Below are 13,980 nucleotides of genomic sequence, written 5' to 3'. Positions count from 1 at the left end.
AGCATCATCAAAGGAACGTTTTGCTGTATTCTATATCAGAGCATAATATTTGAAAGTTCCTTCCACTGTTCATTATCGTTCAAGGAGTTTGAAGCGTGGGAGAAGATCAAGACTACAAGATTCAATATTTGAGTTTTATTATCTTAGTACTTATGATTTCAATGTTTTTCCTACAAACTACTCCCCCTGTCCCATTAAAAATGCAACGTTTTCCTTTTTCGATTGTCCCATTAAAAATGAAACGTTTCCTTAAATAGAAACAACTCTATCTCTACTTTTTCATCTCTCTTACTTTACTCTCTCTTCATTAACTCACAAAACAACACTACATAAAATCCTGTGCCAATTCTCAAATGTTGCATTTTAAGTGGGACGGAGGGAGTATATGTTTAGTATATTTCATTATGAGTAGCTAAATTCATAGAATTTTAGGGATGTGTTGTTAACGACCTTGGTTTATACAATTTATATTTATTTAATATATGTTTTGTTCATTACTTGCTTCAGTTATAAGTGTCGTATAATGCTTTATGTTTGAGTGACACCTTCTGCGATGATTTATTGACTTGTAAAGTAATCGAGAGAGGATTTGCATGTTAGATGAGCTTAGTTGATGCTACAATTATTTTCCTTTAAAACGTTACTTTTAAATGAGAGTGAGAACAATATGAGTCTTTGGTGTTTTTTGGAGTTACAAATCTAGGATTGACGACCCTAGTGTATGTGATTTACTTTGTGCCGCATGTGAATATTTATGTAACTCGTTCTAGTGAAGTTGAACTGTGCTAGGTTGTTGTAGTTGGAACATGTATAAAACATAACTATTCTGGATTTACACATCTCATATGTTATTTCTCTGTGTTTTATCCGCGATTGTTTATTTGCTTTGTTTAATTTACAATTTTTTTAGTTTTCAAAACTAAAATCAAATGTGTTTCCAAATAGTGAATGAATCCTAATAGAAGATAGTCAGTCTGTAATCGTTTTCCATGTGTTCGATATCCGGTACCAACCATTAGATATATTAAATCCATTATGTATGCTTGCAAGTTTATTTAGTACTAATAAAAGGTGCATCAGTAAGTTTTTACTCTCTTATAAGGTGGGCCATTATTCCATTAACAATACACCAATTAATTTTATATATATATCTATCGTATTTTACTAATTTTTTAATGAAACGCGTATCATTCCAAAAGTTCACATAATTTTATTGGACGGAGTAAGTACATATCATTTATCAAGATAAACCAATTAAATGCAATTATAGTTCAGTTAAATAAGTTATTTAAGATTTAAACATGGCGTAGTTCAACTCTTTCTTTATTTAGCTTCGGTTTCGTAACAATTCAGCCTAAATTACCAAATTAATATAATTAGGCGCAATTCAATTGATTAAGATAGCCCATCTTATAGTTACTCCTATTTTCAACCCTACTTTAATTTAGGCCCAAAAGTTCAATCATTTTTACACACATAAGTGACAGAACAGTGAACACATATTGTGTATTTGTATTAGCCTAGTCATAGATTATTATTTGTTGCGTAGCATGAATTTGAAAAATTTTATGTTTATTTGTTTATCTATTAAAAACAAAATAACAAACACACATAAGAAATTCTATCGCGCTCTCTCTCTCTCCCCTCTCTTGCTCCGATTCTGGAGACTCTGATTTTCAAAAGACATTAACATTGTGGAGTTATCTAACTTTCATGGCTACAATAAGTCGGTCGAGCCTACCTAGATCAGCCATTGCTGTCTACCGAAGATTTTATTTAACATATCTAAACAGATCATTATACCTTATGAACATGGGTGGATGCAGAAAATAACATTAGCAAGGGCTATTTTTTCTAAATTTTATTTGAAAGTATATTTTTGAATAATTTAAATTATCAATAAAGGTTTTTGTATAAAATTTATACTCCTAGATCCAACACTAGTGTCACGTGGTTCCGCCATTGCTTATGAATAATTATCTTTACAGAACTTCTGTTCATTATTTTACTTCCCCTAAATTAATAAAATAAAATTCATTTCCCTCTCTTCTCTCTTCTCTCTTCCTCACGCCCATACACACAATCTGAATAGATATTTTCGAAGGGTTAAATGATTATTTGCAGAAAATAGCATATTCCCAGTATATTTTGACATCTACGTGGAAATTTAACATAAATAAGAATATTGGCACTTGGCAGTGCCAAAAGTCAAATTGAAAATTCATATTTTTTCAAGTTCCGACAACATGAATACTGCCATTACCTTATTTTAATTTTCTTATAGATTGAATGTTTCCAAATTAATTTGAAATATTTAGTAAAGTCAAGGCTGAGTATATAAAAAAAAGTATAAAATCATATGTAGATATACATAACTGTAGTCGGTTCTTTCTTAAATACCAGTAGTTATTATTCACATTTAATTACATACACAGGGGTATTTCAACTTTATAAATAGATAAAGACACAATCCTGAAAAAAACAGATAGATATGCATGAGCTTTAAACTGAAACTAGTAACCTCTGATCATAGAATATGACAATCAAAAGAATTCATTCTCGAACTTTATTTGCAACTTTTATCACAATCATTTTCTCATCTTCAATCTCAATAAGTTTATACATTTAATGCTGCACAGACCTCAATTTATATAATAGTACCAAATTTATTCCATACTCACCTACAATATTCTTGTAACAGTAATTCAACCACGAAAAACAAACTAAATAAAATTAATAGTATAATTGTTCGTTCACCATGTAACTTTCGCTATTTTCTTTTTAATATAAGTTCATTTAACGTAGACTCGATTTCTATTTAATTATCATCTTACAACTATTACAAATTTAAGTTTTACCAAACCATTATTTTTTGAGTATTAATTATCGGTATTTAATCTAGGAAGAAGGAAAAAAAAATATGAACCACCATTGAAGTGTGAAAAGTCAAATTAAGTTGGCATTCTGCAATAATGTCGACATTTAACATACCTACTGGTTTGGATACTAATGTATTACCATCCAAGAGCATAATATTGGCATTTGACTAAGTTTTTTTATTCATTGCTTCACGAATATCAGGATTTCTTATTTTATATTTTTGTGCTGTCGCTAGTTTCACGGATATAGAAAGGAATCAGACTGTATTATTAAAGCAGGAAACTATCTCTTTTGTTATTTTAAATTGATCTACAACTATAACTCGGTGGAGCTCAATATATATCGTGCAACTGGGAGTATACATTTAATTGTGTGACGTTTTATATTCTTTTGCTTTTTTATAAGTATAAAATGTTCAAACTAAAAAATGACCAAAAGTTCAATAAAAGAAAATTAAGATATACTGTACTCCGTATTAGTAAGACTCTGATATTAAGAGTCTCAACATAAAAAAAAAGAATACAGAACATAGTGAATCCCAACATAACCGAGCTCCGTTAAACCGCAAAATCAGAAACATCAAATTAAAACAGTCGTACAAAAGTTGCAACCAAATAAATAGAATAAAAAATATGCTGAAGAAACAAAAAACATACCATCGGTTAGCAATTAAAACTTTAAAATATTAGTAGTATATAAATCTCATGGATCATTCTTCTTATTTCAGATGGAATTCATGGACTTCTATCTTGGGATCAGATCAGGTCATTAATTGATTGTGGGCTAAATTTAACTAATTTAACAATATATCCGAGCTGAAATAGAAAAAACTGACTGACCCAGTAGTATATTTTCGCATAAAATATAGACCAACAGTCTAACCGATCAGGAAAAAAGTCCAACCCCTTCATGGTTTACCTTGAAAGATTTGAGGGAGGGTGTTGGCAATTGAAACTAAAAATTACTTCCTCCGTTCAACTGAAGATGACCCACTTTCCTTTTTGGTTTGTCTCAACCAAGATGACCTATTAACTTAAAATGGAAACACATTTATCTCTACTTTATTCTCTCTCTTACTTTACTCTCTCCACTCATCACACTACATAAAAGTTGCATAAAATCTCATGTCGTCCAAGGAAGAGGTCATCTTCCTTGGGACGGAGGGAGTAACATATAACTATTTTCACATCGATATTAAGAGAAAATTAAAACTAGTATCCTCCTTTTATCAATTGATTTTAGGATGTAATCCATTAATTTTGATACTAATTATTGTTTATAAACTAATATCACTTTAGTAATTTGTTCATGAATGTATTAGATATATATAAATTGTAGAGAGAACAAAACTTTAGTCTATTACATTTTCATAATTTGAGATTCCCGTATTTTAAAAATATAGACATGAACATTGATATAATATTGATGTAATAATATTTTACTGTTTTAAGACATTTTTGCTATTTTTATTTTTTATTTTTTTAGTTAAGTATTTTTGTACTTTCATAGTTACTATTCCCTCCCCTCGCGACCCTGACTCGTAAGGATTTTAAACGTTTTTTTGGGATTAGACCTAATTTGATTGATCGTTAGATTTTTTTTTTGTATGCTTTTGCTTATAATGCTATGAATTAATTGTTTAGTCATTATTCTAATAGAATTTTTATAGAGAAAAAGATTACAAAAATTGAATCAAAACCGCCAACGACTGAACACGCTTGTCATAATTTTGGAGTCTGTTAGTATTTATTTATTTATTTTTAATCGCATGTGTACCTAACTTGCTTTTAGCGGAATCCGACTAATCCTGCTCGATCGGATTTATGAACTAAGACCGAAAGTCATTCAATGAGTGTGGAGTTTGAACCCGTGACCTTAAGGTCACCACAGTTTCGCGTTGGTATAATGAGGGTGGGGCTAAAGCCCCTGACAAAATGGTATTTTAACCTTTATCTAAATTTTTAAAATTTATAAAATTTTTCTTTTATAAATTTTTAAAATTTATCTAAATTTAAGGCAACTTAGTTATATAAAAGCCTTTATAAATAAGCTAAAACACTAAAAAGTATACTTTAAAATAAAATCTAGAAATTATAGCCCTTATCATTTTTTTATTTTTGTGTTCGCCCCTGGCTGCCAATTGCGTTGCGACCCATTATTTAGAGTCTATTATCTTAGTTTCATGGTTTGTAAATTAATAGAATAGTTAGTGGGTTAGTTTTATCAGACTTCACATATTTTCGTAGTTAATTGAGTTTATATATTGATTGTAATTTTCTTACATGGGATTATGAGAACTATTATCGAAGTGTTTTACTTCCATACTTTCGTTACAGCTTCTTGAAGTTAGAATTTACTCAAAATACGTCCATCTTGGTAAGTATTCCCTCCGTCTCATAAAGTTTGTCCTATTTTTCCATTTTCATCCGTCCCACAAAATTTATTTCATTTCACTTTTTACCATTTTTTTAGTGGATCTTATATTCTACTAACTCATTCCTACTCACACTTTATTATAAAACTAATATATAAAAGTAGGACTCACGTTCCACTAACTTTTTCAACTTACTTTTTATTATATTTCTTAAAACTCGTGGCGGTCAAAATGAGACTATCTTTATGGGACGAAGAGAGTAACATATATTTCCTTGATCTATTAAATATAAAATATTTGTATTTTCGACATGAGATTTTATATGAATAATAAGTATGTTGTAATTTAATGAAGATAGAATAAACTAAGACAGAGAAAAATGCATAGATGATATTATTTTCATTTTCAAAATACTAATGAAACAACCAAAAATGAAAAAACATTACTATATTTCTAACAGGACACAAATAAAACCCGACCGTAAAAAAGGGTTAACTTATATTCCCTCCGTCTCATTTTAGAAGTTCCGGTTGAGTTCGGCAAGGATTTTAAGAAATGTAAAGAAAAAGTTGTTGAAAAAAGATAGTGGAATGTGAGAACTACTTCTTTATATTAGTTTTATAATAAAATGTGAGTGGAAAAAAGTTAGTGGAATGTGAAGCCTAAAATCATTTATGGAATATTTCAATTGGGACTCCTAAAATGAGACTCAAAAATGGTAAATCGGGACTTCTAAAGTGGAACGGAGGAAGTATAACATTTTATTAAGTTCCGGTACTTTTAAAAATATAATAATATTAATATAACTGTTAATATTATTATTATTATTATTATTATTATATGAAGAAGAGGGCGCCAGCCGATGGTGCATATTGGTACGGCCACGTACATACATAAATACTGCCACGTAATCCGATCTCCACGCGGTGGCCCCACGCCCACCGCATGCCAAAATCCAAATAATCCTAATTCCATTTTAATCACATAAAATTCTTCAATCCAAATTCCAAACACATTTCATGCCATCTCGATACTGTACTACTTCCTACTATTATCCTTCAATCAAATTCTACAATCATAAATAAATATAAAATGACCTCACTCACATCCACTCTCCATTCTATAAAACCCCGCCGTTTTCCCATCAATTCCATGCAAAAAACTTGAATTAATTCATCCAAACTTAAAAAAAAAAAGATGACTTCCAAATTCATTCTAATTTCATTCACCATTTCCCTCCTAATCCTCGCCACCCTCCCCGCCCCGGCCGAGTCCGTGGTAGCGGCCTGCGGCGGCGACGCGGCCGCCGACGGCTGCACCGACAAGAAGAAGGCGCTGCCTCTGAAAATCATCGCGATCGTGTCGATCCTAGTGACGAGCATGATCGGCGTGTGCCTGCCGCTGTTCACGAAGTCGGTGCCGGCGCTGAGCCCCGAGCGGAGCCTGTTCGTGATCGTGAAGGCGTTCGCGGCCGGGATCATCCTCGCCACGGGGTTCATGCACGTGCTCCCGGATTCCTTCGACATGCTCTCGTCGGATTGCTTGAAGGAGAACCCGTGGCATAAGTTTCCGTTCACGGGATTCGTCGCTATGCTCTCCGCCATCGTTACGCTCATGATTGATTCCATGGCCACTAGTTTTTACTCCAAGAAGCATAAGGGCGGCGTCGTGCAGCCGGAGGGCGGTGCCGCGGCCGTGGAGGAGGGCGTTGGAGGTCTGGTCCACGGCCACGGACACGGCCACAGCCACGGGAAGATGGTGGCGGAGGGTTCGCAGCTTCTGCGTTACCGAGTTATTGCTATGGTGAGTGTGAAATTTGATTAAATTGGTTAATTATTATACCTCAGTCTATAAAATATAATTTTATTTTTGCCGTTCATCAAAATTAATCTTTATCGTTTTAATAGGAGTAAGATAAATTTCATTTTTCACTAACAAATACTTCAATTATGGAGTATTTCCTTTTCTTTTTTTTTCTAATATTTATCAATTTTATATGAAAAGTCGTACTCTCTTTGTCCCGGCCTAATTGAAATGTTTTTATTTTGGCACATGAATTGAAATAGGGGCGTTTAGTTGATCGAATAGTAAAGTAAAGAGAGTTATGAGTGAGTTAATTGTTGCCAAAAGAGGAAACGGCTTACTTAGAGTGAGAGGTACCAAAAAGGAAAACGTATCACTTAGAACGGAACGGACGGGGTAATATGTACTGCTAATGAGAGTATTTTTTTTGACATTTTTCTTTCCATTTCTCTTTTATTTTGTTTTATACTATTAAAATTCATGTATGTTATTAATGTGGTATTAGTGTGTGATTAGTTAATTAGTATTGTTTGGTACTTTGATCTGGATCTAGTCAACTAGTTGGCAACTTTGATAAATTATTATTTAATTACCTTTTGTTTAAGTTATCTTGAGTTGATTAATTGTCATTAATGATATAAGGTACTACGACAATCTGTATCTTCTATTATTTCAAAAACTAGAGTTGACTTGGAATGATTTATATGCATGGCTAATTAAAAATTTGAGTTTAAAGAAGCTATTACTAGCTAGTACAATTATTGTTTATGTAAAACTTATCCCATATTTTTATTTTTATATTTACGCAATCATCGACGAAAAAAGGAATGACTTTTTGGGAACATTTTTACTTTTGCTATCTTTCTAGATTTTGCTTTTTATTTACTTTTTCAATCGTAATCTTTTTAAGTCGACGATAAGTAATTTACGTTTGTAAGCATAAAGATATGAATATGGTTAGCAGGTTTTGGTTTGATTGCGTGATTACGGATCATGGATCAAATTAATAAAAATAATTAATTGCAATTTTGATAGGTGTTGGAGTTGGGCATCATTGTTCACTCGATAGTAATCGGGCTATCGTTGGGGGCATCGAACAACACTTGCTCGATCAGAGGACTGATCGCGGCACTTTGCTTCCATCAAATGTTCGAAGGAATGGGACTCGGGGGTTGCATTCTCCAGGCCGAGTATAATTTTGTGAAGAAGGCCGCGATGGCGTTCTTCTTCTCAGTGACGACTCCTTTTGGGATCGCACTGGGAATGGCCCTATCCAGCATGTACAAAGAGAACAGCCCTAGATCCTTGATCACGGTCGGGTTGCTCAATGCCTCCTCGGCGGGGCTCTTGATCTACATGGCGTTGGTCGATCTCTTGGCCTCCGATTTTATGGGGCCAAAGCTGCAGGGAAGCATCAAGCTTCAACTCAAGTCGTATGCGGCCGTGCTCTTGGGGGCCGGAGGAATGTCTCTTATGGCTAAATGGGCTTAGAATAATTAATCATACATAAATTTGTTGGGAAGAAAAAAATGTGTATGCTTGTTTATTTGTGTGTGCGCGCGCGCGCTTTCCCTTTTGTGGAGGGAAATTATTTGTGTTTCAAATTTTTGTTATGTTAGAAATTTCGGTATTTTCAAGCCTTCTACAAGTTTCAGCTAAGATGTAAGATTATTGTAAAAATTGTGAAATAAGACGTTTGTTAACTGTTCTCATTCAGGATAGTGGAAAATTATTTTTTTTAAAAATTTATTATGCATGCGAAGGAAATTCATTATTACTAGTGAATCAATAATAATACATATCTAATCAATAGTTTTATTCGATTTTATTGTGGTCAACTAGCTGGTATATATAACCGGCCTCGTTAATTTAATTTTATAGAAAGTAAACTATGTTTAATTATAAAGAGATTAGTGATAAGGTACATAGAGTAGTGAGTTGATATGATAAGTTGACAATGGTATGGTATAATTGAGTTGCAATGCATCACATAACCATTTAATCAAGACTCAATCATTTTCAAATACATACATCAGATTTACTAAATGTCTATATATTCAATGGGGCGTATATTATTTCTTTATATACTATACATTTATGACTGTATATAACGAAACCGTAAGGGTATAACTAATGAATACTCCTATATCATTCTAATTCCAAACGACATAGTAGAATATTTTTATCATTCATCATATGGAGTATATATTTGGTTTGGATGCGTGCAATAAATGTGTGAACCAAAGAGATGACCCTATAGAGCGAGTGTGCTTCCGATTCCGAAAATTGCCATGTATGCAGATTAATAGTAATTTGAAACTCCCATTAATAAAATTGTTTAGGGTTGGCCATATGTTTATGGTGAGTACTGGTTTTTAGATGGTGGGTACCTATTTTTTTATGGTGAATACTTGTTTGCCATAGGGGTTTTTGACATCAATCGGCATTGGTCATGCTTAGAATTGTAAATGTTCAGAACGTATTTGATATTGATAATGAATATGCTGGACTAGTTTGATGTATTTCATTCTATTTTTCCGCATCATCTTTGACGAAATAGCAGTCCATAATGCTTTATAGGTATTTCAAATCCAGTTTCAGAACCTTAATATGCATTTCAACATTGTCGGAATTCAGGGACATAGATTCAGTGACTTACATTCAAGATTCAAAATTTGGACCAAGTTTTAGAGAAAGAAAATTAGGTTCTTGGTGGTGTGGGGAAGAAGAAGTGAAAGAGATGGAGAATTTAAAAAAGAAAAGATTTTGATTCATGTTTTTCATGTTTTTATTTTTAAGGGTTTTCTATTTTACAAATATTTCAGAAATTTTAATAAAAAAAAATAAAATTAGCTAAAGTAATAAGAAATGGCTAATCCGGTCAACAAAATAGTATTAATTAACGGTTGACCTCGGAAATTGACGGCTCCGTTAAAAAAAGACCGGATCGACACGAATCTCATTTGTTATGGACTCGTTTTTCAAAAAGTGAATGTTTTGGAACAAATTCGTATTTCGGTCATATATTTAGGACCAAAATTGAACTTTACTCTAAAATTGTGCATCTGCCAGCTAATTATGGGTTTTGTGTGTGTGTGAGAGAGAGAGTTGGGCTACAATGAGAATAAAATGGAGGTTTTATAATATGGGCTTTTTGCTGGGCCTTTATTTAAGCTTCATTATTGGATTAAGAGTACGTTATGGGCAAAAGTTATTGAGACAAAGCAGTCCATTTCCAAGAAAATTATTCAAAATACGCAAAAATATGATAGGAAATGTAAATAAATATGGACTAATATTTGAATGGAAATCCGGAGAAAATTCCTATACTATCATTTGATTAATACTCCCTCTGTCCTTCATAATTTGTCACTATTTGACCCGACACAGGTTTTAATAAATGTAATAGAATGTGAGTTGAAAAAGTTGGTGGCACGTGGGTCCTACTTTTATATATTAGCTTTATAATAAAATCTGAGTGTGATGAGTTAGTGGAATGTGGGGTCCACTATCAAAAATAGAAAAAATGAAAGGTAACAAATTTTTAGGGACGAACAAAAAATAGAACTAAGTTACAAATTTTCAGGAACAGATGTAGTATTATTTTTATTACTCCCTTCATACCATAAATATATATTGATTATTTTCTATGGTACGAAAAAAAAAAGAAATTCATCATTCTATGTGACTGGAGAGAGTATTAGTTATGATTTGCAATTATCATGCTATGCAGAACCTTTGTATACGATGCGATGACCACAATATTATCGGTATGTACTTATGTGACGTACAAGGAGTAATGAACATTTATTTTTGGCAAATAAACATAAAAATTATAAAATTCAAAATTTTAAAATAAAGACGAATGTCTAAAATGCGCCCCCACACGGAATTGTAATACCCAGAAATCACAATCAGTCACACGTTATTGTGGGCTCATTAGTACTACTACCAACCATCCTTATTTTCTCCAACATTTCTTCCATCTTCCACAGCCACGCCACATGATTATAACTTACATCAACCAATTTCATTTTAAATGTAAATTTTTATCGTGCTTTAATCGTGCGTCCAATGTTTATATTTGCCTTAGCGAATAACCCGTGTTATTTTTATTGCCCGAAGAAGCCACCTTGAAGCATATGTTAAGATAATTTTATTGTACATAAAATTTAACATGACATATACCTTTTTACTAAATCTAAATTAAACATAGTTTATTAAACTATTAAACACGTCACTATGAAATATAACTAGCCATTATCCTAACTAATCGTAACATTGATAGTCTACCCAATGAGGTCTTAAATATCATCAATTTTTTATGGGCAATTTTGAATGTCATTACCATGGACTCTGAGTAACTTTTAGTACTTAATAGAGCATAATCCCCTTTTGGTCCTTTAAATATGATCGATTTATAATTTTGGTTCAGAACATTCACTTTTCAAAAAGTAAGTCCAAAACAAATGAAAAATGGTATCGTTTGCATCCATTTTTTACGGCACCGTCAATTCTCGACGGTCAACCGTCAATTAGTAAAAATTTGACCCGATTAGCTTATTTTAATTATTGTAGCTAATTTAACATTTTTTTTATTTTTGACTTTTACATTTTAAAATCCTAAATTAAAATCCTAACACTCATTTCAAATTTCTCTCCCCCTTTTCTCCCGCTCATTCTTCTTCTTCCTCCCTAAGAACCCTAATTCTTTTTCTCCATCTCTGCAACTAGGCCTGTCAAATTGGGTACCCGCGGATACCCGATCCAAAATTTTCAGGTACCCGATCCCGAAATTCCCAAAATCCAATACCCGATACCCGACCCGAATTTGATTCGGGTATGCGGTCTCAATTGTAATTTTGATTTTTTTTAAAATTAACTACAAACTTTTAGAATTTATTTAATATTATTTAATTCAAATCTATCCTAATCTAAAGTGACAGTTTGATGAAAAGACATTTTTATCCTTTTTGGAGGGAAAATATAAAGCTATTTTGTTTACCCTTCTTAGTCATTATAAGAAATGACAACCATTGGATAAAAAAGAGACCGCTACTATTGAATAAAAGTGGCTTCTCAATGAAGCTTTAAAATCAAATGGATTACTGCAAGACTTCTCAAAGAAGCTCTAAAATACTTATAAATAAGTGTATAATTAATTGAGACAGTGTTTATGATTTCATTTGAACTAAATGTACACTAATTTTATGATTGCAGTGCTTATCTCATGGAGGCGAATCTGCCCGAAATCCGGCGACCACTCCAGAAACTTTCCAGCGACGCCGGCGTGGCAGCTGGATGGCAACAACGGGTGAGGAAGGGAATCGGGTAAGCGGGTGAGACGGCGGCTGGACGGCAACAACGAGAGAGATGCCGGAGACGAAGAGGAAGCGGCAGCACGGCGGGTGAGGAAGGCAAGACAGGCGGGACGAGCGGCGAGACTATGTGGAAGGAGCGTCGACGAGGGAGAAGGAACGATGCTCTGGCCGGGGAGATTAATAGTGTGTTTATTTCTTTCTTAGCACCATTAAACACTATATTCATTTTTAATCAAAATTGTTAACTGTATTTTACTTAATTATTTTATTTTATTTTATTTATCCATTTTACATTTTTACTTAATCGTTTTATTTTTTTTATCCAGCTTTTACAACGGTATATAACATGCATTGAATTAAGTATATTCTATACTACTCTTTATCATGTGATTTAGTGATTTATTTTTTTAATTCAACTAAAAGTAGATAATAGTATTATATATGTTTGTAATTAAGTGCATATACATATAAATAGGTGTATAGATAATTGTATAAAATATATTTATATATACCAAATAATCGTGTATTTATATGTTTTTGACTGAATGAAACATTATTCATTATTAAATGTGATGTACTAACACGTACTACCTGGATAAATATAAATATTTAAAATGACATGTAGAGGAATATCAATAAAGCAAGAGACAGAATGAAAATAGAAAATTTTTAAGAAAGAGAATGAAAAATTGGATTGTGAGAGCTATGTCTAAAAATAGAAAGATTTTTAAATTTTTATTTTTATGAGACAGTCCAAAATTGAAATAGTTTCTATTTTTAAAATACGAAGTAATAGGAACTAGAGCACTCAAGTATATATGGAGTATATAGTACTGTATGTATTACTAATATTGAATATTTTTATTGAATTAAAATATTAACTAAAAATATCTTTTGTATATACTCCTGTTAATCAGACTATTTATGTTTTGATAAAAGAATCAAATGAAATATATGGATGCACAATATACCCTACATTGTTTTAAAAACAGTAGAGGATCTGCCACCATATAGAGTAATAGAATAGAACGCCCTTCGCGCCAGCTAAGATGACATATTTCTTAGCTGGACGAGATTTTAAAAATTGTTAGTTAATGTGGTTAATTGGAAAGAGAAAATGTGGTTGTAAGTATTAAATAGAGAAAGAAAGAGAGTTAAATATTTAATTGGAGAGAGAGAAAAATGATTGAATATATTAATTGGAGAGAAAATGTTACCGGGGCAAAATAAAAGTCAAAATGTGTCATCTTCGCTGGGACAGAGGAAATAGTACTTTGTTTTTTGTTTTTTTTTTTATATTGATGTTTATCTCCTACTACAATACCAGTGATGTTATTGTTAATTCAACGAAAATAAAAATTATTCAGTCGTTCAGATTATTTGTTTTTTTTTTCCTTTTGGATTTAGTAGTATATTTAACTTTATTTGTATATTTTATTTTTTTTCATCCTCACATTTTCTATTTTATTATTTCTTTTCTTTAATATTACTATACTCATATGTGTATTAGATATTTAAATTGTATAGAATCTTATTCTAAATATGAAATGGTTCGTTTAGATCATCTTGAGAGAAGTACAAACTTTTTTAGTGTTATTTATA

At 32.1% G+C, this 13,980-nt stretch overlaps 1 protein-coding gene across 1 annotated transcript; it reads left to right on the top strand.

Moving 5' to 3' along the window:
• Positions 1–6,270: 6,270 nt before the first annotated feature.
• On the top strand, positions 6,271–8,773 carry LOC125216901 (putative zinc transporter 10). The gene is made up of 2 exons (XM_048118687.1): positions 6,271–7,057; positions 8,093–8,773. The coding sequence occupies exons 1-2, from the start codon at positions 6,452–6,454 to the stop codon at positions 8,546–8,548; spliced, it is 1,062 nt and encodes a 353-aa protein (XP_047974644.1). The 5' UTR covers positions 6,271–6,451; the 3' UTR covers positions 8,549–8,773.
• The last annotated feature ends 5,207 nt before the right edge of the window (positions 8,774–13,980 follow it).

The sequence above is a fragment of the Salvia hispanica genome, chromosome 3 (assembly GCF_029641045.1).
Source record: "Salvia hispanica isolate PSC_SH4W2 chromosome 3, Shi_PSC_v1, whole genome shotgun sequence".
NCBI classification, from domain to species: Eukaryota; Viridiplantae; Streptophyta; class Magnoliopsida; order Lamiales; family Lamiaceae; genus Salvia; species Salvia hispanica.
The sequence above is the reverse complement of the archived record's forward strand: the minus strand, read 5'-3'. Positions and strand labels throughout refer to the sequence as shown.

Coding starts and splice junctions, on each gene's coding strand:
- LOC125216901 (XM_048118687.1), top strand. CDS start 6,452: ATGACTTCCAAATTCATTCTAATTTCATTCACCATTTCCCTCCTAATC. Junction 7,058..8,092: donor GTTACCGAGTTATTGCTATG/GTGAGTGTGAAA, acceptor CAATTTTGATAG/GTGTTGGAGTTGGGCATCAT.